The sequence below is a fragment of the Gadus morhua genome, chromosome 9, assembly GCF_902167405.1.
Source record: "Gadus morhua chromosome 9, gadMor3.0, whole genome shotgun sequence".
Lineage (NCBI taxonomy): Eukaryota > Metazoa > Chordata > Actinopteri > Gadiformes > Gadidae > Gadus > Gadus morhua.
The window spans coordinates 24648822-24675088 of record NC_044056.1 but is presented as its reverse complement, the minus strand read 5'-3'; the positions used below and the strand labels follow the sequence as shown (position 1 = coordinate 24675088).

Here is a 26267-nt window from a genome sequence, read left to right as displayed (position 1 = left end):
GATTTATATTACATTTATTTAAAACAAGGTACATTTGTGTGTGGATCAGAAATGTGTTTGTGAAACTTATTTTTTTTTTCGGATTTATTTTACATTTATACATACCGATATCCATTTATTTAGGAATCTGTACACATTTATGTGTGCATTGAATTGTATTTGTGAGAAGAGAGAAATTTACATATAAATCACAAAATACATTTGTGAATCCTTCTCTGTGCATTCATTATTAATGAGACTGTTCTGACCCCATAGAACTGTGTCACAGCCGCAATTAAATTCAAGGAGAATGTTATATTTATAGGCTTCTGTACATATATAATAGTTGTGTGCTGGAAAGGAGTTTCAACGATGCCTCTTCATTTACACACATATATTTATACATATATATATATATATATATATATATATATATATATATAACATAACATTCTCCTTGAAATTCATTGCGGCTATAATACAGTTCATCACTAAATCAGTCATGCTCTAAATTGCGGGTCAAATTAATCTGTCGATCTGTTAGAAATAAACTCTAATGTAGGCCTAGACAAGGCCTAATTTGTGGTTGGAACTTGAACCATTGTTTCTCTGGTACTGCATTTTTGCCTCATGATTTTAATTAATGTGCCTGATTCACTTACTTCAATGAGCAAATAAAGAGCAAATTATACATTTTTATTCCCAACCCAAATGTAAAGATTATTATTTTTAGACAAAACACAACATCTGTTAATCTTAACTGTCTCTTATATCAATTTAGATCTATTTATTTTTAATGAGAGTCTGAGAGATGGGGTTTCCAACCCCATCTCTCAGACTGGAGCTTATGGCAGCTTCAAACCCCATCTCTCCTTCTCAAGCTGCAGACTGAAGCCTATTGCAGCTTTAAACCCCATCTCTCCTCCTCAAGCAAGAGACTGGAGCCTATTGCAGATTTAAACCCCATCACTCCTCCTCAAGGAGCCTGGAGTCTATTGCAGCTTTAAACCCCATCACTCCTACTCAAGCAAGAGACTGCAGAGCCTATTGCAGCTTTAAACCCCATCTCTCCTCCTCAAGCAGCAGACCGAGCCTATTGCAGCTTTAAATAGTCCAGCATTCCTTGCGGTGTCCCAGTTCCTCTGTCATGGATTCACCAGGAATGGGGAGAGGGTCGTTTTCCGCAGTATAATGGAAACACCGCAAGGGCTGCAGCACAGGACAACTTAAAACTTTCCGGAGACGAACCGAAGGGTAATACATCTTTGATCTAATTTATTATTTTGTTCTTGTACCGCAGGTAAGATGTTACTTGGTCGCGTTTAGTGGTGAAGTGGGCAATGGAGGAGAGGAAGACATTGGCGGAATTCCTTCATCACAGATTTTTCCATAAACTTCAGGCTGAATACGAAGGCTGACGCGGACTCGGATCGGTCCGTCAGGCTATAGACTTTACATCTATACATCCTGTTTATATTAGGACAACTATCAGGCTCCTCTGATCCAGGAATTAGCCGAAGCTCAGCCTTCATTACATTGGGAGAGATATAACGGAACATCAAGAGCCAGGAGGCTCATAGTTCAGCGGTATGTCTGGATGGAAGTGTATGTTGATGATCGGGTCGACCTTAACAATCCTGGTGATTAACATCTGCATCATTGTGATGAAGTCTGCACGTCTGAATCCTCTCATAATCAAGCTTTGGTTTGGTTGAGACTTAGAGAACTTCTGGTTTGGGTTTCTATGTCATTATTTAAATACCTCACAAAGACAATGGAAAATCAAATCGTTGAAGGTGAAAATACAGAGGAAACCCTTAAAGTTGAACATTATTTATGAAAGTTAGTAGTTTAGTTGGCATGTTGACTCAGATGTCGGCCACTCAATCACTTTTCTGAGTCCAGCTTTAGTTTTAGTCATGATCATATGGTCCAGGTCATTTTATTCAGAGGCCAAATCACTGAATATTAGGCTAGTGGAGCGACAGTCATATATTTAAAGAAAACCATCTTCCAAAAGCTAGGCTATGGATGCATGCGGTGTATTTTCAATGTAATGTGATATTTAAATAGCCTAATTAAATGCATGCTTTATGAATATGGCCTACCTCAAACCAAAGCAACTATAACATGTTTCGGTTGTACTGTTATTCCCCTGCTGGCCGTGAAGCCCTGAGAGATTAATATGGCATGGGAACAAAGGCGGCATTATGATGGCTGAAACCTGCCGTCCAGATGTTCACGGTTCTGCCAGCGCTGACCTCTGGGCCGGAGAGGAGCTGCTCTGGGTTCAGGAGCCTGCTGGTTTAAAAGCAGGCGGCTGCACCAGGGGACTCAGTATGCTGCGGGGCTGAAGGCTTTCTAGACATGCAATCTCAATTAAATCCTATGACTTGGGATTTTATCCTAGATTCAAAGCTACTGCATAACACATCTTCCAGCTTCCCGTCCATCTACATCTGGCTACATATTGCCAGTAGTACCTACTGTAGTAGTACCTATAAAAAGGTTATGAAATGATAAAAAATAAAAGTAAACACTCAGTTTCTAGTTTTAGAAATTTCCAATTGTGCTGCCAATAAACAAAGGCATCATAAAGGTTCATAGGTTTCATCAATCTCAAGTACTGCAGCCAGTAAGCAATAAATAAATAAGAACAATAGCAACATACAAAATCAGAACCAGATATAAAAACACTGTTTCAGGTTTAACAATTCTCAGATGGACAGCCAACAAACAGCCAGTATACCTACCCTCTCAATTAGACCCGATCATCAAGATCACCGGCTGTCTAAAGACTCCCCCTACGTTTCAATGCCCATACTACCATACTATTTAGTATGCAAGAAAAATATATAGTAGGCCTATGTCCCAATACAAGTATGGAACTTGCACTATCAGGATATTGAACTACATCCGGTCTCATTTTGCAGTATGCAAGCCAGCATGGTTTTTGGCTCTTGTGCCCCACAGTCCTCTGCAGCAGAAGACACATGGCTGAACTACCGGTGCACTGATCAGTGACATCACCTGTAGTTTGTCCCAATTGTATTCAAACTGTGTGCAACAGTACATACTTTGCTAGGGTAGCGGCAGTACATAGTACAAGTGAAAAGAAAAATACTTTTGACCATTACAAAGTTGATTTGTCGTTTTTTTTGTATCTGTCGAGCAAGTCTAGTAAACATAAAGCAGGGTCTGAATGCCGTAAAACACTGCCGTAAAGTAAAATAGCGATAGAAACAATCAAGGCTAATATCTATCTATAGACTTTTATTTTTTCTCTCGTGTCCCGAGATCTATCTTCGATATATCGATATATCGTCCTATCAAACAGCCCTACTATGGCTTCTTTGTGCATCTTTGAACCTCTGTAACCGTTGTGTAACATTTGTAGGTTCTACTAGGCTACATGATGCACACAAATGTACACAATACAAGGAACCTCAAAGAAAAAAACGTAATTTTACGAGTTTCTCCATTTAATGTTGCAAATGCCAACTCATAATATTCTTTAAACATCATAACATCCCGGATTCATTATTGTTTAAATGGTAAGCATGACTTGTTCTCATCATAATGGAATGGGCTCCCCCAGAAACATGAGGAGAATAAGACGATGCATCACAATCAATAACACGCCTCTTAGGTTTGGTTGAATCAGTGAAAATAATATATTTTTTGCGTCAATAATTATTGTGTTTAGAAATTGTATTGCATCCCACATATGTCAGTATGAACAGCTTCTATGATATTACTCCTTATATGGGGGCAATGCATCATGATCAAATGGAGTGACTTGTTAACCCAGACAAAATACCCCAGCCCCATGGACCCCTAGCTCTCGTATCTCTGAGAGTCACAGGCTGTTGTTCTCTGCCCGAGAATGCAGAGCCTGATTGTTGTTATCAGTTTCAAAACTTCAGGATCAAGGCAGCTCTTTACTGTGGAGCTTTATAAAAGCATGCATTGGGTCGTGTTGTTTTGCATTTTAGGCAGGAGTGTCTCAGCTGCGGGGGATTCTCATACCCTTTGGGTTTTCCCCTTCTCTCGACTTAATTTCTGTATTTTCTTCTTGGTCTACTCCTTGTTTCCGTGAGTGCTGCTGCGTGGATCAGCCTGTGTCCGTGGTAGGCCTGAGATCAGAAGTGGTCTGGTACCAGTTACTGAACAGTATAAACTCTTAGTAATAAAATGGTGCGCTACACAGGAAGTACATTTGGAATTAAACATGGTTTTGAAATGGATACTAAGGAGTCTGAAGTACTATAACCAATCCTTACTATCTACCACCAGTGAGTAAAGAGCTACCTGATGTCTTCAGGAGAAGAAGAGCATTGTCCTGGGTTGTGTTGGCTCAGACTTGTCTCCGCCCCCAAGTCTTGTTGTCATTTTCAAAGTATAGACTCCATTGGTCTTTCATTGTAATGAACAATGGAATGTACTTGCTTGGAGAAGTGTTAATTAGCGTTTGTGAGTGCTCCGCTGGTCGCCCTGCTCTGATATTTGTTCCTACTTCCCCTCCGACAGAATAGCATAAAGTCTCCATTGTATTCAATGGCTGCTTGTTTTACTCTTATTCGCCAGCATGCTGCAGTTTTGTATACTTCTCAAGTACGACACTCGTAATGCAGATATACATATATTGAGTATAAATAATCCAACATTATTGTTATTTACTGAAGAAGAAATCCTGGTGAATGTGTGGCCCGCAGCACGGTGGTGGAGGCCTACTGTTCTTAAGTATTTAGCGGAGGAAGTCAATAGACACAGAGCCTGCGACTCCCCCTCCATCTCAAAATTGTGGCAGGCTGGAATACGTCCTCGTCCTCCACAGTCACTCAAAAGACCAAATCAACCATTTTGATTGCATTGTATTATTATTTTTTTTCACTATAAATGTATAATTTCATCGGCAGAATCCTGTCCCTCACTTCCTCAATCTCCTTGCCTTCCCAATCCAATGATGGATCAAGGGAACAGGGGGGTGGGCACACCTCCAAACACTGGCACGGCCAAAGGGAAGGAAGGGGGTTTGTAGAGCTGCAGATGGCATGCTTCCCTCTATCGCTGGGCTGGCCTGGCAACAACCTCCAGCACAACAATTGGCTTGGTTCGTAGGCAATAAAAATCAAAAGAATGGTTGGGTTTTAATTGTTTGTGAATTATGCGTTATGAATTATTTATTCTGGTTAAACATATCTTATATGCAAGTCAGAGTAACATTGTTTATTATCAATGTTAAATGTCATCACACTTGCATTCACACTCATGAAGAGGGCCCATTTTCCAGTGCCCCTCTGTACCAACAGATTGCTATGGTATGTTACAAACCTGTTGCTCTTGCTGTGGCTCTGTCAGATGTTGGGGTGGAGGCCGGAGAAGGGTAATGAACAGTGGGATTCACCTACTTTTGGTCTACCTTGAGAAGTTGCCGTTTAATATTTTACAACTTATTTATTTGCCATGAAAGATATTGTGGTCAATTTGTAATACGACGCAGTAGGTACATTGTAAGTTGGTGTTATTTAAAGGGCTGACCCCGCATTGGCTGCTTGGTTTAGGCACATTTGTTGTTGTAAGTATGTGCTTTCATCAATAAAGTATAAGGGCCAGGAGCGCCCAACATCAAAATGGAAAGTGAGGAGTAAAGCAGCATAGCGCTGCTGTGGTTATGTATGTGAATAATCATGCAACTCAGAAGCACTTTATGTAGTTTGAAAGACTTTCTTTGCGTATGAAAGATATTGGATATTCACCAGATATTCCCGCTGAGAGTTCCAGCTGGTATTGTACCTGCCGGGAGACACACTGCTCTCCAGCAGGCAGACAGCACTTAACATTTAACACTGCTACGTGTTCAATTTCAAAATGTTCAGACGCTCTGAGAAGTGTATCCAGTTGCTTTACTAGAGTAAAAAGCAGGTTATGGAAGATCTGGTTTGAAATGCATTGGAAAACTCACTTCCAATAATTGTAAATTGGTGGAAACTAGATTTCTTCTGTATTTCCTTCATCACTTATACTACTACATGTTATAGTAGTAGTATACTGGTGGTGGTGGTTAGTGAGGTCCCCCCTTCACTTTAGGCGTCTTTGAGTGTTATTAATTATTATTATTCTTCATGTTTAACCTCTGTTTTCCTTTTATTCCTAGAATGATGACTATATGCTCTGTAAGGTGACCTTGGGTGTCTTGAAAGGCGCCTCTAAATTAAATGTATTATTATTATTATTATTATTATTATTATACTACTGCTTTAGTGCAAAATGAGGTAGAAAATATGTTTTAGAAGGGCAAAATAGTTTGAGACGTAAAGCTTAAATCAAGTGAAGGGATTTGAACAGTCTAAATGGAGTTGACAATGTAAAGATGCACACCATTTAAAGGTCCCATGGCATGCTACTTTATGAATGCTTTAATATAGATATTAGTGGGCCCCTAACACAGTATTTGAAGTGTCCTGAAATTCAGCCGTGTTGCAGAATTACAGCTACTACGAGCCAGTCGTGACATTTCAGTGTCTGTAGCTTTAATGCAAATGAGGAGGAGAGAGGCGGGTCAAGGAGGAGGGTGGGGATATGGCCCTGAGCAGCTTGCGGCCACGGTACCATGCGCTCTGTTTACAGTGGATGTATCGCAATGGCGAGGCGCACACAGCCTTTGGCCGTGTTCTGTAAATATTCTATTGCCTCGCGGCGATGGTGCCTCGCGGCGGCGGGCAGCGGGGCTCCGGCGGGAGACATTCGCGGGCAACAATCCCTTTCTCCTCCTTGTCGCGGTTCATTTACTTCAGGGCATCAAAGCCAAAGTTTCTTTCCCCCAAATTCCTACTCAACCATGGCTGAATGGGTGGACAGCGGAGCCGTCCCTCCATTGACTTCATTTGTAAAGAAAAATATTTTAAAGTAGAATATCTTAAGTAGGCCTATAAAATATTAAAAAATCTGAAAAGAAGCGTGCGATTCCAAGCAAATCTGAACATTTAAAAATTGGAATGGACGTAGGGATGGGCACGAGTAGTAAATTCCAAACTCGAGTGATCGAAGGAATTCCTCGAGGATCAATCGAGTACTCGTTAAATCAAATCTATTTTTAGAATGCAACGCATCTGCAGCAGGAATAGGCCTGATGATGAACGGCAATATTACCAACCAAACATGTAATGCTTATTCTCCATCAAAACAGTCAGAGTTATCAGAGTATTCATTATTTATTTTTGCAAACGTTCAAAACACATTTTCCTTACAAAAATAAATATGCGTCTCACAATTTAAATCACGTCGAACCAAGGCCTGTGACAGTTTTAAAAAAAACGAAACAAGTAGCCTAACCATTGCAAATAATTTAAAGCTGCAAATAAAACGGCAGCAAATGGACTATGGAAATACTCAGCGTTGTGATCTTCTCTACACGCCCGGGATTACAGCTGTGTCTTGCGGCGATGAAAATAGCCGACACACTTTCACTTTCACCGTTGCTGCGGGTCTGCTTCCCGAACTCACCGTTGTGTTTCAGGAGCATATGTTGCCGCATAGTACTTTCTGGTAGCTCGATTTCGCTTGGCATATTTTACATTTCACCTTATGATCTCCTATTTCTTTAAAGTATTTCAATTCTTTGCTGCGCTTTGCTTTAACCGCCATCTCTTAACTTTTTGAATTCTGGCGTGCCTGCACACGGCACGGAACGCGCCATGGAAATGGATGCATTTAATTTTCTTTGTGCCCACGTCATGCGTTTATTACGGAAGAGGATTAGGGCCACACATGTAAAAAAAAATTAAGTTCTGACTTTATTCTCAGAATTCTGAGAAAAAAGTCAGAATTCTGACTTTATCTCAGAATTCTGAGAATAAAGTCAGAATTCTGACTTTAAAGTCAGAATTCTGACTTTTTTCTCAGAATTCTGAGATAAAAAGTCAGAATTCTGACATTAATCTCAGAATTCTGAGATTAAAGTCAGAATTCTGACTTTAATCTCAGAATTCTGAGAAAAAAGTCAGAATTCTGACATTAATCTCAGAATTCTGAGAAAAAAGTCAGAATTCTGACTTTAAAGTCAGAACTACGGGTATCTGTAAGGACCAACCTCCGTGGGAGAGACACTTTGCTTTATGCAGTAGGAGGAAACCTATGGAAGTCCAAGAAAGCCACAATCCGGCCCTAGAATGGCGCGGTAAAAGTGCACGTCCCATAGCCAACTCACCAAGCTCACCAAGTCCAGTATTCAGAATTCAAAGCATTTATTCACAAATACGTTCTATTTTTTTGACAAGCGGAGCCGACAGTCCTGTGCAAGTATGCACATTAGCCATGTGCGCCAAACAGAAGATAGACGCAATGTATAGAACTGATTGTTGTGCATTGTTGTGGATATGTAGGCTGGTTAGTTGTGGTTGTTTGTGGTCTTAGTGAAACAGCTTTGCCTTGGAGTTGGAGAAGTTGGAGTGATTGTGTGAATGTGCGAGAGAGAGCGCACCTGCCGTGGTGATGTTGGGCTTGTTGTTGGCTTATATGTGATCAATGATGTATCTGTCTGATCGTATTAGCTGTAGATGGATGGTTAAATAATGTCACAAGAACGGTCATACTGCAGGCTCTTATTTGCAAATGCACTGATTGTGTGCCTGTCTCCGATATGCTAAATACCTGGCATTTATTCAGTTCATGTTCTTCTGAGTGCGCAAGAACTGTGCCAATTATTGTCGTGTTTGCATTGTAATGCACAACTTTGCCCCTCCCTGTTATAAAATAACGTGCATCCCAACAACTTTAGCCAATGCAGGCTCCTATTGCTATACCAGTGTGTTTAACGTGTGTGCGTGTGTGTGTCTGTGTGTGTGTGCGTGTGTTTGTGTGTTGTCATGTAGGCTATAGATATAGATTGATTTTCTTGGCTTGCTTGCATCCATGAAATATTGTAATGTTATGGCCTAGCTGGCTACTGCATATCGAGAACAATCTGGGGATGAGGGCATCCCCGAATATTGACGGGTATTTCGAACACTGCCATCTCAATATATAGCCTAACATATACAAATATATCAGTGTACTAGACACAAATGTATTTTCCACTAGCTAGTGGTGGTCATTACATTGTAGTGAAACTAGTAAAGACAACACAGCTTTATGTTACGGCGAAACATGGAGGCACTGCAGCTCTAGTCTCGACAATGCGTTACTTTAGTCTGGTATTTCTCTTCACTGATTGCTTAGACAGCCTTCAAACTTAGTGGTCAAGCAAAGAAGAGGGAGGGCTCGTTCTGCATACCTAATAGCCGGAGTGAATAACTAATAGCCGGAGTTAATAACTAATAGCCGGAGTGAATGACTAATAGCCGCGGCTATTAGTCATTCAAAACCGTACGGAATTCTTGCCAAACCGCACAGGTTTTGCACTTTTACCGCGCCATTCTATTCTTTCCATAGGTTTCCTCCTACTGCATAAAGCAAAGTGTCTCTCCCACGGAGGTTGGTCCTTACAGATACCCGTAGTTCTGACTTTAAAGTCAGAATTCTGACTTTTTTCTCAGAATTCTGAGATTAATGTCAGAATTCTGACTTTTTTCTCAGAATTCTGAGATTAATGTCAGAATTCTGACTTTAATCTCAGAATTCTGAGAAAAAAGTCAGAATTCTGAGATTAAAGTCAGAATTCTGACTTTATTCTCAGAATTCTGAGATTAAAGTCAGAATTCTGACTTTAATCTCAGAATTCTGAGAAAAAAGTCAGAATTCTGAGATTAAAGTCAGAATTCTGACTTTATTCTCAGAATTCTGAGATTAAAGTCAGAATTCTGACTTTTTTCTCAGAATTCTGAGAATAAAGTCAGAACTTAATTTTTTTTTACATGTGTGGCCCTAATCCTCTTCCGTAGTTTATGGAGTCAGAACAGTCTCATTATTAATGAATGCACAGAGAAGGATTCACAAATGTATTTTGTGATTTATATATAAATTACTCTCTTCCCACAAATACATTTCAATGCACACATAAATGGATATCGGTATGTATAAATGTAAAATAAATCCATAAACAAAAATAAGTTTCACAAACACATTTCTAATCCACACACAAATGTACCTTGTTTTAAATAAATGTAATATAAATCCATAAATATATTAATTAAAAAAATATTTGCAATTTTCATCACAATGTATTTGGATGTTGTAACATTTATATACAAACTGTTAAACTTGTATTTACAAGACGTTTTTCATTTGTGAACTTACTTGCATTTGTGTGGGAACTGGTCTGTATTTATGTGTGGATTTTTGAGACTCTCCTGACGTCGCTAGATTCACAAATGCATTTTTTTCAACAAGGAAGTCTCTGTAGCCAATCAGATGCCTCCCTCGTTTTCAGTCAACCACATGACTGCTGTGACTGGGTTTTTACGTCGGTGCCGTTTACTACTTTAACGGCACCGATAATCTCAAAACCCAGTCGAAATTAGATGGAAAAAGTGTCGTGATGCAGCATTCACTTCTTCACCACCTAGAGATTGTTATGTACGATCATTCAAAAAACCATGTTCTTTCCGATAGAGTAGACATTTGACAGAGAACCGAGAGGCTTGGAGGCTGGACTCAGAGGTCGGAACTGCAGCCATGTGATTGGCTGAAAATGAGCGGAGTCAGACCTGGAGATGGAGGGGTCATTGATGGAACGTCTGCAGTTCTACATTCAGGATCAGCATGCTCTGGTGGTGATGGCATGGAGAACTGGATGTTGCCTGGAGGGAATTGGGACAGCAGAACATCGGTGATGGGCTCTGCAGCTTGATTGTATCGGTTTGGCGTCTGGTGAAAGCTTCAGGTCTACTTCCCCCTCAAAAACACCAAGATTGCCATCAAACATTTCAGGGAATATCCCTTTCAGGTCTGTAAGAGGATGAGCTGTTCTCTTGCCTAGTGGAAGATTTCGCTCCCGCTTGCACTTCAGAGATCTGTAGTTGACTGCATTCTCATCCATAATGTGGACCACTTCCATACTAAGCATCCGCTGCAGTTATCCTGAATTGTCAGCTAGCTCACCATGAGCACACATCTGCACCTGTTACACCTCCAAGATGTGGCTGGCTTGGTAAAGATCTTCTTGAGAAGGTCCCATTTCTTTCAACCTTGTGACCACAGCACCAGTGTCTGGTTTCTGGGTGCCAATACCTAATTGGCTCTACCTCTGAAAAGGCTGATGGAGACGATGCCAACGTCATAGGACAATTCTTAATCTTCCTAATCAGTGTCTCTTTCTTCCTCAATAGTGTTTTGGCTGTTGAGATTGTTCTATGAACTTTTCTATTACCTGCATGTCCTCTCAAAAGGTCCTTTCTTGTTGCATAAATTGCATTGAGTTAAGTAACTTTACACATTGACATGACTTTTTCTCATCAGTGGAACTTCCACTGATTTTATGTGTTTTTGTCATTTGGATCCACCATCTCGTATTGAGCTACTCACGTATTGAGGAGAAATTGTTCAATCTTTGGTGTGTTGTGGGAACACAGGTTCAGTTTCTTTGCAAACCCTGCTCCTTGTATTGTCCTCTTGCTTGAAAATTACATTGTTTAGGGCAAGGTACTAATTGGCCAATTGTGGAGATATATTGAATGCTGGTCCTCTGAGGGGGGAGCTGCTGTCTATATAGAGTGGCACCATTCTGCTATATACTTATAGTTCTGTTGTTGGAACGCTCTTGGCAGGCACTCATTATTTTAAAACTTGTTAACTCCGGGGAACTCCGCCTACCAACCACTAAATGTTGGCAGACAATCCTATTTTGGTCTCAACAACAATACGCAAAGGGGAAGGCTTTAATTAATATTTAATTATATATCCTGATTAAAAACAAAATACATATCAACAAAATATAAAATGTATTTAGAAGATGAAGTTACGTCAAAATGATTATGTTTGCTGGAGGTTTTACTTTTGATAACAAGCAACCAACACGGTCATATCTGTGAGTGGTTAATGTTATTTAGAGAGATGTTCCAGTTGATATTTGATGAATGGTTACATTTATACATAGATAATTTATGGTTACATAATAGGCAGGAGGCGAACCTCCGTTCAGACAGAGTCTACTTGTGCTCTGTTGTTAATCTCAGACATGCTGAAGTGCGTTCGCGTAAACAACAGATGTCACTGGTTAACCTTCAACCATCGATGTTTCCCACAGAGCCTCCCCACACCATCACTGGAAATCTTAAAACAACCTCCTGACAACTGAGGCCTGGCGTACCACAGGACTTGACATGGGGAGACCCTGGTTCTGTGTTATATCTGTGTTATAAAGGTTTGATGATACGCTTTCAATACAAAACTTAGATTTAAGAGTGCGGCAGGGATGACGTACATCTTCTGTTCTGGACTTCCGAAAGACCAGGTGCATTGCCGCCGTAGCAGCAATGCACCTGGTTACCAATCTGGTGAGCTGCCGTGTTTCTATGCTCCAACCCAGTCAAATAAATGGCTGTTTTGGCTAACTATGTTTCTGCAAGAGGTAGATATCTCATCATGGATAGGTCATACCTGGGACCCAGGGGTACCTGTGCATGAATTTTGTGATGTTCAGCCATCTGGAAAGATCATGAAGATAAAGGAAGCATTAGAGGAAATGGGCAAAGATTGGCCGGCGGTTTAAAGTTGGAGGATTAAGATAGAAACCACAATGCTGGCATGTGGACAACTTCCTTTGCATGTAAGGGGCAAAGTTCAATGGGGCCCGTGGCTTTAAACATGTTTTTGTGTATTTAGCTTGTAACTTTTATTCAAATTAGATAGAGGTCTGATTCTCATGTATGCAACTATTGATCCATGCATTGGATCAATAGGTTTGGGAATCTGTTCCAAATCTCGGAAGCAGGCCGTTGGCTGAGCCATCAGGAGACGGAGCGTTAAATGGTGCCCTTCTTTCATATGAATGTTTTTAAAAGCCTACTTTCATATGAAAGAGAGCCCAGGTCTCTCGCTCTCTCCAAGTCTCCTTGAGCCCTAGATCACCTTATATTGGTGTCACTTCCTGTAGGACTAAAGCCTCCAAAGTTTTCATTGATTAGACCATAATGCCCTTATTCATATTTAAGAGACCAGTCGTCTTTATCTGACTCCCTATTAATTCTAGGCCCCCATAAATTGTGTTTTTTCTTTTCTTTTGATGGTCTCTCAGTGGTTGATTACATCACTTCCTGTAAATCTAAAACCACCAAATAGATAATCTTGTCTTTTACTTTAACCCAAAGATTTACCCACGTTCTAGCACAACTCTTCTCATGTTGTTTTCTTTAAAAGAGGATCTGCCCTTAGGTTGGGGAGAATCTTGTACAATCTCAGTTGATCCTGTTGTCTTGCTTCCATGGCTGCAACACACTGTGTTTGTGTGGCCAAATGTTTCAATCTGGCAACCCAGGGCACTCAGAATAGTGAGTGCCCTGGGTTGGCCCTGGGTTGGCCTGTGCGTTATTAGTGTTCCTAATAACGCACAGGCCAAAACAAGCACTGTTATTGGAGAACCCAGTATTTTGAATATGCCTGTTTCCTTATTCTCTGATGAGTACATGGTCATTTAATCATTTAGTAAAGTACTTTTGTACATATTATACCTTTAACTATGGGGTGATTCAAGGCTCATTCCATGGCAATTTAATATTATCCATTTATATGTTAGTTCTAGGACTAATCTTTCATAAATTCAACATCAGTTTCCATTTTTACTCCCAGATCTATTTCTTGCACAACTGCCATAATGTAATCGTGTTTTACTGATTTCTGAAACCACAAAAATAAAAACGTTTGCATTAACAAACAACCTAAACATAATATGCATTCAATGAGCAAAGTTTCTGAAAAAAAGAGAGCATCATTTATGGCTTATGAAAACACAGTTGTCAATTGTCTTAACTCTCTTGAAATATTGCATTTCCATTTCAATGGAAAGGAAAGTCAGCCATTTCTTTCCACAGATGGAAACCTTCTTGTCCATTGGTGGTTTTTCTCATGGGTCTTTTTGGGGTCATATTGACAACAGGCTGGAAATGGCTAGCCACTTGTCAGCTATCAGTGAGGGAATTGGACTGAGAATATCTGTTTTGAGTTCACTGTGCCTTCCTCTTTATGAGCCAAACATGGCCCATATCTGACCATTCAAGCCATTCCTTCCTTGATTGGTTCAGAGTATCTGTCTTGATTATCAATCACATGTGCGGGAAATGCAACACTTCTCAATAGTGGAGAACGTCAGGAGGGAGGGAGTTGAGAGGAAGGAGACTTTTCTTTTCAGTTTTAAAAGTGGGCTCTCTTCTGCTGCACTTGTGACTCTTATCTACACCTTTATCTTTTAGCACTTTTAACTTTCACTTGTTTGTTTTTTACTTACCTTAAAATGTATTGATGCCTGGCGGTTTGGTTGTTAAAATAATGTTAAAATAAATAAATCCCTTCTGTAAAAGCATGCATTGAGCCAGCATTGAGCCAGTTCCAAGACAGTAACATAAAAAAAATGAAAAAGAAGATATTTGCAGGGTAACTAGTGTTCCTAAATACTGTAAAGTGCCTGAGAATTGTATTACAGTACAACATAATTTTTTTTAATACTAAACTACCTTGGCTTGTAAGTAATAAGACGTCAAGGAGAGAGGGTTGTGGGTCACTGCAGTGTTGCCATGTCTGTGTTGTGGTACACGTGAGGCTGCTTCCTCCGAATCCCAATACTTTCTTCCATTTAAGGGCAATCGGGATGAAAGACAAAATCACTTTGGAACCAGCTGTAAATATGCCAAGAATGATCAACTCCTTCCTAGCAGCTACCCCTTATGTGTTTACACGTTCCCATGACACAGTTGTGTACCAGCAAGCCATCTTCTAGGCTTCAGAAGCCTTCTGCTTCAGTGTTGAAGTCTCAATGTCCTTCGGGTCCCAGTCTAGAGTATGTAGGTTATGTTGGATAGTGTTGTGAACGTGTGTTTGAAAGCGGTCCTATGTTGCTTCAGCTGTGCCATGTTTGACCCTGTCTGGGTTTTGGTCCAAACAGACTAACCCCATGGACCATTTGGAGGAAATGTCCCAGACAAACCGCTTAATGACACATAATGTGCAATCCTACGGAATGAAAATGTCCTTTTCCTGCAGTGTTTTCTTTACCATGCTCTGATATCAATCTGAAAATGTCTAACCGGTGATCCGCTTTGCTAGAGTGAGTCCAATGAAAAATACTGACCAGTGTACCAACTTAATATTTAAAATAGTCCTTTATGCACTGATTGATAACTAAATTGCTCCCTTTGTTTTGTCTAGTCCCTTGTATGATTGCTCTGTGTGAAGTGCATATTTTAATCTTCGATGTGCTAGCTTTTCTTTTGCCCTCCACCCCCTTGGTATCATTAACTTTAACAGCCTTTTTTCTCTCCCCTGCACATTTCCTGTCCTTTTCCTGCTTTTTGATAACGTCATCAAGCTGCTCTCTCTCTTCTGCTCTCATGTGGTTTGTGAAACAAAAGCAGGAACTTGACCTCAGAGTCCCGGTTGGAAGGTCTTCCTGTAAGCACCCCAGACACACCTAACACTATTCTCAGGAAGAGAACAGAGAAACGGTGTTAAGTCCGGCTGTTTCCCCCATGCTAAGCAGGACCATTCCAAAGTTAATATTCTCCTTATTCTTATTAAGCAAAATAATGTTATGCTTTATTCAAATGTTTTATTTTATAAAATAACCGTTAGCGTGTTACGTGACGCATCAGCTTAGCTTGCATTTATTCTCTTCATAAAGGATGTGATATCACGGCAGAGGCGACCAATCACCGTCCTTGGAGAGCCCTTACTGGAATCCTGACCCGGCGTTTCCTGTTTTCCTCTCCCAGTAAGGTAGCTGACAGGACCAGTCCCCTACGCCGCCATCAGAGGAGCCATCCTACCATGGGCCCCGTCATGGACTGGTGACATGGAGCTGAAGGTTTGGGTGGACGGGGTGCAGAGGGTGGTCTGCGGGGTCACCGAGGCCACCTCCTGCCACGACGTGGTCATCGCCCTCGCCCAGGCCATAGGTAGGACCACCTGCTCCACGTCCTGCTCCTCCTGATCTTTGTATCTGCTCTGTTGGGAGATAGTTTGAACACAAATTGGAACTTAAAATAATTGTTCAATTAGAAATATTGAATTTGTAATGGGCAGTGTGATGAATAATTGTAGCGTTGATAACTGGGAGCATCATGTTTCCAAAGCAGGATTGCGCTGATGCCATTAACCGTTTGTCTATATATATACAGAAAATATTTGACTCCCCAAGTACCGCCAATATGACAGATGTTATCAAATATAACAACATACACAGCGTAGGCCTGCGGCCCTTTTCAGCTACGCACATCTCATGCAGCAGGCACATTAATTTTTAAAAATAATATTATTTATTGTGAGCTGTTGTCAGCTGTACAAAGTGGTAGCACTAGAACAGAGACACGGAAACACATACACATACACACACAGCAAGTGAGAACGTGATCTCACGGTAAATGTATTTCCATTCGTACAGTGGCGGCTGGTGGTTTATAAAGTGAGGGAGGAAGGAATGCGTGCTTGGTTGCCATTGGCCTGCTTGCACTGTTAATGGTGTATGGTGGCATAACTATGTGAGGCTCAAGTTGTGTCTGGGTGTTTTGGGGAACTACAAAATAGCAGGGAGGGATAATTATGTGAAATGATACAAATCCACCAGTGACGAATGGCAGAAGGAAAGGATGCAAAGCCAATTAGTCAAATCAAGCCTCTTGATTCGTAAAACTAAATTAAAAAATCTGGGCCTAGCGTTGGGCCTATTTTTGCCCTCAATGACTGAAGCTATTGGTTGTAATTTGGCTATGTTTCAGCTACAATTGTTTTAAAAATAAGACACAAGACCAGAGGTGATGCCGTTCGAAATACATCATGCTCTGAATCATTCACTAACATCCTTTCCACAATATCAAACAGAACGGTCAGAGTAACAATCAATTAAAAGAGCATTATTTCACAACTATTTGCATAGGCTGTAAGCCTAACATTGTTTGAGGCAAAAAGTGGATGTTAATGGATGTTTCAGAATGTTAGTCATGGTGTTAAGCCGATTAAGATTGAGGGACTTAATTTATAGATCAGGTCAATCCTCCTTGCGGGCTCCGCAGCCCGGCCGCGGGCAGCCCGGCCGCGGGCAGCCCGGCCGCGGGCTCCGCAGCCCGGCTGCGGGCTACTGTAACATAATTCACACATTCATACCAACAGGCCACATATGCCCTTGCCAATTGAAAGTGGCTTCTTTCTCACGCTAAGGAGGGATCCGGAGACTAGGGAGGCGTCCAGCTCATAGAGGAGGCCATTCATCATGTGTCAATTCTAGAGATACGAGTGGTCAAGATGTTCAAGAGACCCAGACGCTCAAGGCCACAAGAACAAGTGTAATTCCCGCACATAGCCACAAACAAATTGCAATCCCAACACATAGCCGCAAGGGACAGCATAAAGACACATATGGGTATCCAGGGGGGCGGGAGTTCAGCACCATGCTTAGCCAATCTGAGCACATAACTGAGTCCACGCCTGACCAGTAGATAAGTCACAACATAGCCCAGGCCAGGGGGCTAGAACGCTCCAGGTAACGCGTCCTTTAGAAGCCCTACTAAGTGTATCCACTACTCCACGCGTGCTCATACAATTCCCCTCCTTTTGCTTCCTAGAGACTAGTCAAAAACATTACCAAATAAAGTCAGTTAAAGCGATCCTGATTCGGCAGACTTTTTTCCAAAAGAACACGGCACTACGGACACGCCAAAATAACCGAACAGAGCCGCACTGTCACGCAACGAACAGTAGCGCACCACTCGTCGGAAACGAGGCATATGACTGAGCGGGTTCATTGGTTCTTGTAGCCTAGACTTGAGGGGATAATGGTATGTTCCTGAATCCTCGGACGCCAGCCTTCCGAGTTCGTCATTTCCGATCTCGGAGTAATTATAGCGTTCCTGTTCGTCTTTGTGATTTTGTCATGAAATTGGCTAGTCGTTGTTTATTGTTAGCTACATTAGCCTCTTTAGCAAACCAACCCGAAAAAAAACAACACAACTTTACGTTGTATTGCACGCACAGCAAGACCATGCAATGTATACATTGGTGACTGCAATAAAGTAGCAATGTAATCAAGTTTGTAAGAGCATTTAAAATCGACCTTAAAATGACCAATGTGTTACAAATACATAGACAATAAATCTCTTCACCTGCGCAGCCATATTGTTCAGATTGTCATCACTGCTCTCGGTCTACTCTCAGAATTCGGAAACATGAAGACAAAAAGGGGGCGTGCCTCCGAGAAATGCCGCAAGAAAGCTGGGAGATCTTCGACTTTCGACTTTGAAGTCTGGTGTCCGAGGATTGAGGAACATGCCATAACCCCTCCCTCCAGGCTGCTCCGCAGCCAGGGCTCCTGCTGATTGGTTCATAGCACAGCCAGGGCTCCTGCTGATTGGTTCATAGCACAGCCAGGGCTCCTGCTGATTGGTTCATAGCACAGCCAGTTTCATGCTTATTGGTTCATAGCGCAGCCATGCGCTATGAACAGACGTAGACGGGATCCAGATTCCTGAGCTAGTCACACCCACGGCCGCCAACACTTTCGGGGTAATGAATGTGAGTCAATGGAGGATGAGGGAGGAACGTCCCCCCTGAAGTAATTTTGAATAGGCGATAGGGGGTGCTAATGTCCCTTTACCCAGGGAAACGAACATTACATAAACAAAGGCATTAAGGTAGTCATATTTAAGGGCATTAATTAATGAGTAGTCTGGGCAATCTACATTTTTTATTCTCAACAATGTTAAGGAGGATCTTCCTCCCTCTCCTCACTGGAGAAGCCTCCGCTGCATTCGTACTAGTATTTAGATAGTACTTTTTATTTTATTTAAAAGACCTGAAGCCTTGCAGGTTGTTGGTGGATTGGGATGGGACATTGTGTAGTAACCAATAGGGGGGTTTTCCTTTAAGTTTTCTTTCCTTTACAAGACATTTCCACCACAATTGCATACAAATTCACCAGAATGTCTTTGATGCTCAAACCCAAAGGCCCCAATTTATGTTTCCATTTGTCAAGCTTATAAAATATCATCTTTTTAATCTGTAACATTTTAAAGTAAGCTACATTTATCAACCAATGATTAACCATTAATGGGTTAATGCAGTAATAATCGTTAACTAATAGTTAACAGTTAAATAAGTCACCTGATTTACAAGTAATAATTTTTGTGTTCGTGTTAACTAAGGCTAACTAGGGTTTGTGTTAATCTTATCGGTAACCCTCTAACCATAACTCGAACCCTTCCCCCTTTGTTAATGCAATAATAATGCTTTATTACTGTGATCTAAATGTGGTGCAGACCTCCAAAAATAGCAGCCTGGTTACTGTTATTGTGGAGAGAGGAGCCCCACATGGTGGTTGATCCCAGTCTTCACCTAGGGGAGGGAGGCCTCGTGTGCTGGGTGATGAGTCTGCCAGGATCTCTGAGCCCCCTCTCCTCTTCCCTGTGCTCTGAGAGTCAAGGAAGCTGTGCAGCAGACTGTAGTGACCTCACTTCCTCCCACGTAGCGTCCAAGGGAGGTGTGACTCACTCCTCCTCCCCCACCAGACAGGGTTGTCCTCTCCTAGCCTCCTTCCCCCCCATCTTGTCATTTTTTAGAATGTTACGAGCTACATGGATCCACTGAAAAGCAGCTACAGGATTAGAAGGATTAGCTGGTCTTTTAAAGTGTTCCTATTTTGAAGCATTTAAATTACTTCACCGACGTGTATCGTGGGCTCTTGAAGTAGAGGTTGTGTACGGCCACCTCCTTATAATCAAATACATAAATTGCAATTGTGTGTGTGTGTGTTTCCTGCTCATCTAGCAGGACCCCCCCCCCCACACACACGCACGCACGCACGCACGCACGCAAACACACACACACTCCGTGGGAGGGTACTGATGGTGTGTTTCCTCCAGGCCGCACTGGGAGATACACTCTAGTGGAGAAGTGGAGGGACTCCGAGCGCCTGCTGGCCCCCCACGAGAGCCCCGTGTCCTCCCTCAACACCTGGGGCCAGTATGCCGGGGACGTCCAGCTCATCCTGCTCCGCACGGGGCCCTCCCTCACAGAGCGGGGCCCCTCAGAAGGCCCCCTTCTGAGGGGCCCCGAGCGGGGGCCGCTCCGCCAGAGCCTCCCGCCGCTGGCTAAGCTCCGCCCCCCCAACGAGCGCTCCATGCGCCGCCGCGAGCCGCGCCGCAAGTCGCTGACCTTCAGCGGGGGCCCCAGGGGCCTGAGAGACATCCTGAGTGGAGGCAGGCCCGGGGAGGCGGAGGCCAAGAGGAGGCTGCTCCTGGGGGCCGGCGGCGGCGGGGGCCAGCCGCAGACGGCCGGGCCCCTGGGGGCCCTCTGGGCCTGCCGCGTGGAGGAGCTGGTGCGGCTGGTGGGGCTCCAGGGGGAGACGCTGGGCCGGCTGGAGCAGAGGCTGGCCTCCCACGAGGCGGAGCTCCAGGGCTGGGGGGAGCGAGGGGGCCACGGCGGGGACAGAGACGGTGGAGGAGGGCTGACGGAGGAGATCCTGAGGCTGGAGAGACGTCTGAGGAAGAACAAGGTGGAGGTGGAGGAGGAGGACTTCTGGGCGAGCGAGCTGCAGATTGAGCTGGAGAACGAGCGGCAGCTGGAGGAGCGGCTGCAGGAGCTGCGGCGGCGGCTGCTGGGCTGTGAGCGGGACGTGGGGGAGAAGATGGGGCTGGTGGGGGTGAGTGGGGGAGGAGCTGGGGGTGGTGGAGGAGGAGCTCCGGTTCTTGACACAGCATAGTCATAGAATAATAATAACAATACATTAACATCAGAGGCGCATGGTTCAATGGAAATTCATTAGCCCTCCATTTTAAAGAGCGATGACTACATGGATAAGGAGAGCATATTCAGTAGAAACAGACACTTCACTCAGTTACTGGATCAACGTTGGTTTGTGTCCTGTCTTTAATGACTCTTTGGTGTCAGTGTGTTGAAGCCGGCCTGGAGGAGGAGAGGCAGCAGCGGGAGCGGCAGGAGAGCCAGAGGCTGAGCGAGGCCGAGGCCCGGGCCCAGGCCCTCAGGGCCCGCGCCGACCTCAAGGCCCAGGACCGCCAGGCCCTCCAGCTGGAGAGCAGCTGCCGCGCGGTGGACCGCTCTCTGGGCCAGAGCAGCAGGAGGCTCCAGGTGAGGAGCGTGGACACACGGGGGTATGGGTGTGAAGGGGAGGAGGAAGGTAGGACTAACCCTTACCCCACTGTGTTATCAGGACATGCAGCAGGACCTGGAGCAGCTCACCAAGGAGCTGCGGCAGGTCAACCTGCAGCAGTTCATCCAGCAGACGGGCACCAAGGTCACCGTGCTGCCAGCGGAGCCTGGGGACCCACCGGCCCCCGGGAGCCTGCCGGGCCCCGGCGACCCACCCGACCCCCCGGCCCCCGGCCACAGCATCGGTGATCTATTTACATTGTTATTGTTTGTTTATTTACCGGTTTGGGCCAAACCCCCAGGGAGTGCTCGCCTACTGCAGTCCCTGGGCAGAACCTATCAACACTAATTAACTAACACAACACAATAAGCCATGTTCACAAACGCACACATTATCCCTGCATTATCCCTGCACAATGACAGGAATAGTTGATGTGATGGTGGTGCAAGATCATGAATTTATTTATACATCAGGGACATATCTGCAAGAAAAGTCAAACCAATTCTCCTGTTCAATGGTGATCCAGGGATGGAAATCCTTGGTCTCTCCTATTGAGACTCTTCTCAGATGGTTTGTAAAGAGAGTTTAATGGTGAAAGCGAGGTCACCTTTGACTTGGACTAGCGTTTACCACAGTAAGTGTGGTGGTCACTGAGTGCTCAACAATAAGTATTACCTCTCTTTAACTTGGATACACCAATGGTTCAGTTTAGATGAGCTTATGTCATTAACTCTTGTCATTAACTCTCTATTAACGCAATGTTCTCTTGAATTTAGGTAGGACTCTTGAAATGAAATAGACTTACCCGTTTGTATAGAATAACAGTATGATTGACAATATTAAAAGCCTTTTAAATCAAGGAAACAGTATGAACAACACTTCCTCTATCCAAGACTGGATGTCATTGATTCAATGAAATAGCCCTTTGTTATCTCAGTGGAATGATGTTTCCTGAGCTCACACTGCTTAGGGTGCAGTGGAAATTGCCACCGTTTAGATGGGCTATTATTGGTCACAAACGCGAACGCATATATACACCGTAGGTACTCACATGCGCAAGAACATACACGGAAGCGCACACACATGCGCACACACAAGCAGACACACACACAAGCACGCGCATACACCGCACGTCATCACAAAGGTAGCGACACATACACGGAAGCGCGCGCACACACACACACACACACACACACACACACACACACACACACACACACACACACACACACACACACACACAGGTAAGACGTTCAATGGCTCCGCCATTGGCACACTCGCAGGTAAGAACACACTGCAGCGACACTCGCCCTGCCAGGTAAGCCGTTATGTTTAAAAACATAACGGCTCTGCCGTCGACAAACTCCCAGGTAGGACGTTCTGTCTATAGACTATATAAATTGCGATAAAATAAGGAAAGAGACAATTTCTCACCACGACAAGCAACGGCAGGTCGTTCATTTTGTCATATAAAAAACGTTAAATTCAAACATCGCGACGACCGGCATATCAACACACAAGTGACGAGATCTTAAAGAGACAGTGTCCCTATAACGCAACGACAACATGTCAATAACACAGTAGGCTATGGTGAATTATGTCTATAGAGTCCACCACAAGACTACACTTTACTCTGCTCCTTGAGCCTCCAGAAATGTCTTTACACTTTGTTCCTCAAACTTTATATTATTCCCCTCCTTGAACCTGTCTTGCGATATTGATATCCCCCTGCGGACTATTTTAGTTGTTTTATTTTTCTTATGTTTTGTGTGTAGGCTATGCTATGTGTGACTGTAGGCTACTGCTGCCTGTCTTGGCCAGGACACTGGAAGAGATGTATAATCTCAATGATGATTATTATTTTCAACTAACCAATAGTAGTTAAAATGTCAATGCACTGCATAGTATTCTACACTTTCCATTGAACAATTACCCCTGTTGACAACAACTAGAGGTTGAGCGTGCGCAATGCTCGTGCAAAAACTCTAGTTGGGTTAAAAACTAAATTCTGTTCATATTCCTTACCAACAAGGGTAGAAATATACAAATCAAACCACACTCAATTCCTTTTTAGATGCCAAGACTTCTAAGATGGTGTCCTCTTAATGAATGTGTTCATCAGCCACAGCTTTGGTCCTTGTTTTTATGGAGCTGAGGGAACTGGTTGCTGTTCACAGCACAATGCTGACCCCTTGTGGTGTGACATTTCATTGAAAGAGACATTTGGAGACAGATTGAACTACATTTTTTAAGTATCCAAATGAAAATATCCCCTCCCCCCCCCCCACCTCAAAGGCACCCTAAAACACACGCCTGACTCCAGTCAGCGTACTGAGAGCAGTGACAGAGCAAGGGACCGGGTAGGGAGTTAGACTGACAGGCAGTCTTATCTGTCCATGTTTCATTTTCCGAATCCTAGATTGAAACATCGACATGTGTCATTAAACAACAATCATTTCCCCTCTTTGTTCCAGAGTTGGGAGCTCTCTGTGGTTCCCTGAAGCGTCCCTTGTACTCCCACCCGGTACCCGGTCGCCTCCGGGTCCTGCACAGCCCTCTGAAGTCTGGTCTGAACCCCGAAGGGATCTATGTCTGAGGCCCGGCCCGCTGTGGGTGGGAACAGCATCTGCCCGCGTCTCTTCTCAACTCCCCCAATGCCAGAACCCCTTACGAGACTCTTGGTCCAACATACCTCAGTCCCTCTCCTATGCACCGATCTGCTCCCTCAGCCCCTCATGCCCCTACCCACTGGGACCTGGAACAGGCTCAGCTGATGAAGGGTAGGCTGATGTTTTATGAAAGCTCCTCCGCAGGGGGGTTAGAAAACAACCGCATGACGATGAGACGGCAGTGCTCTGCATTGCTTTGACCGCAGCATGAATGTGTATCTCTTGGAAGTGTGTGTTTTGGAGTTGCGCCGGCTTTCCAAACTTTTCCACACGCCGTAGTTCCCAGTGGCGGTTTTAGGCACGGTCGAAACGGCATTATTTCATGACACAAGCACTTAAAAAACATATTATCATGCGCCGCAAAGCGGTTTCCTATGATCTATCATATCACTGTGTTGGGAATTGGCATATTGGTGCCCCCTCCGTTTGCAGGCGGCCCTGCTTGCTGAGAAGGTGCCGTGCACAGCAGCTGTGTGATAAGGAGAAGGGGGTGCGGGGGACATGTCACCACTGCGTCTTCCCAAATGGAACAGACATGGGGGGGAACGGGGGATCCACTGTCCGCGGATTGAAATCCTTATTGAAGCCTGCAGGGTTATGCGTTAACCATACGGAGGAACGCGATCGCTGAGCTGCCCTGCCCCAACATTGCATGAGACTTTAAACTCATTTACAATCGCCGCCCACCATTATCCGAAATTTGATGTCAACAGACCAAAAATAGTCGGAAAGCCTACAGAAACTATAGATAGTTAATGTGACAATCACATTATTAAAAAATACTTACAATGATTTACTAACTAACTATTTTTTGGGAGCATGCTTTTGCAAATAGTTTGCCGCCCCACCTGCCCATATGGACGGCACGCGTCAAGTAGGCCTCGAATTTCTTGCAATTGCGAAATATAAGTTTGGGGGCTGCTCGAAGGGGGTCTACCCCGGGGGGGTTCAATGTAGAACCGCCACTGGTTCCTGTCGGCCCCCTGGTGTGTCTGCTGAACGGCCGGCACGGGGCCACGCCTGCATGGTCAATCTAAACCTATCCGCGAATAGCAAGCGGTAGCAAGCCAACCAGGATGTTTCTGTATTGTAGAAGGAGCGATGCCACCAAGGACATTATTGACTAGGACCAGTTACCTATGCACAAATGGCAAATAGTTTGGTTACTGAGGAAAACTATTATTTCCAATTGAAGTACCAGAATTCTTGTTTACTTTTTTTATCCAAGTTTTATCCACATTCACATTTATTTAGCCAAATACTATGTTATGAAGCAATGCATTTACAATGAAATGTATAGCTATACAATGTCTTTAGTATCTCCTGCAATTAAACTGTGTTATTATTTTTGAAGATAACTCTATGGTTTATTTTAGCCATTTTTATTCTTGTTAATCTGTGAAGATGGTTCGCCAAAGACTATATGGGCTTGTTGCATGTGTTGTTGATGTGGCCATATTTGGATGTTCCTAGAGCAACTGTACCTTCAACGTTAGATGTTAAACCTGAAGGTGTGTGTGTGTGTGTGTGTGTGTGTGGTTTTAAGAAGTGACTAAGCAGCTATTAAGTATAAACACAAGTGCCTTATTTTCAATGTAGAGAGTGAAAACCGTTGTACTTCATATATATAGACAAAGCACATGTCTATCACAGATGCTTGTATCAGATACATGATTGTTTCCAAAATGTAAGTAAGCGATGACATAAAGCATACAAACAAAGGGATGATCTCACAGCAGTATTATTCAGAAGAATCCGTTCACAGCCTTGCACTCCACAAAGGTTAGCCAGCTTATGACGTCCCTTTCCAACTGGTTAAGATTGTTCCTATGATAAGTGCTGCCACACTGAATTGACATATACTACACCTTGATGTCATCGTAGCGTAACACTCTGGTCCCTCCGGACGGGGCACCACAGGGATGCCCCGCTGTGGGGGTCCGGGTGGGGCACCACAGTGTGGCCCTGCCGTGGGGGTCCGGATGGGGCACCACATTGGATGTCCGGATGGGGCACCCCAGCGTGGCCCTGCCATGGGGGTCTGCTCCACGTCTTGTGCTCTCCTCCTGTATGATGTCAAAATGTACAACTCTTGTTTCTTCTGCCTTAATGTCCAGCAAAGTGTTGACCGGTGATGGCTGAGTGCCTGCTGATGTAACGAGGCATGGTTTAATAAAAATGTTGTCATCGACAAATGCGTTTATGTTTCAAGAGCACTTTCTTTCCTGGTTCACCAGTAGAGGGAACCCTTTCACCAGTGATCACAGACCCAGAGACGGTGGCGAGCTTAACACGTTCAAACCAAATCTGGAGTACATATTTTTTGTAATTTAAAACATGATTATGAAAAGGATAGCTGTAAATGGCTCTGTCCA

General features: G+C 43.6%; 1 protein-coding gene across 2 annotated transcripts; it reads left to right on the top strand.

Moving 5' to 3' along the window:
* The first annotated feature begins 1034 nt into the window (after positions 1-1034).
* On the top strand, positions 1035-26091 carry rassf8a (Ras association domain family member 8a). Of its 2 annotated transcripts, none has more exons than XM_030366173.1 (6): positions 1035-1233; positions 15840-16022; positions 19977-20755; positions 21004-21201; positions 21284-21467; positions 23698-26091. In XM_030366173.1, exons 2-6 carry the CDS (start codon positions 15920-15922, stop codon positions 23817-23819), a joined length of 1386 nt encoding a protein of 461 aa, XP_030222033.1. In that variant the 5' UTR covers positions 1035-1233; positions 15840-15919; the 3' UTR covers positions 23820-26091. The 2 variants fall into 2 exon arrangements, with proteins under 2 accessions (XP_030222033.1, XP_030222034.1); XM_030366174.1 differs by lacking the exon at positions 1035-1233 and adding an exon at positions 15495-15619.
* The last annotated feature ends 176 nt before the right edge of the window (positions 26092-26267 follow it).

Coding starts and splice junctions, on each gene's coding strand:
- rassf8a (XM_030366173.1), top strand. CDS start 15,920: ATGGAGCTGAAGGTTTGGGTGGACGGGGTGCAGAGGGTGGTCTGCGGG. Junction 16,023..19,976: donor CGCCCTCGCCCAGGCCATAG/GTAGGACCACCT, acceptor TGTTTCCTCCAG/GCCGCACTGGGAGATACACT. Junction 20,756..21,003: donor AGAAGATGGGGCTGGTGGGG/GTGAGTGGGGGA, acceptor CTTTGGTGTCAG/TGTGTTGAAGCCGGCCTGGA.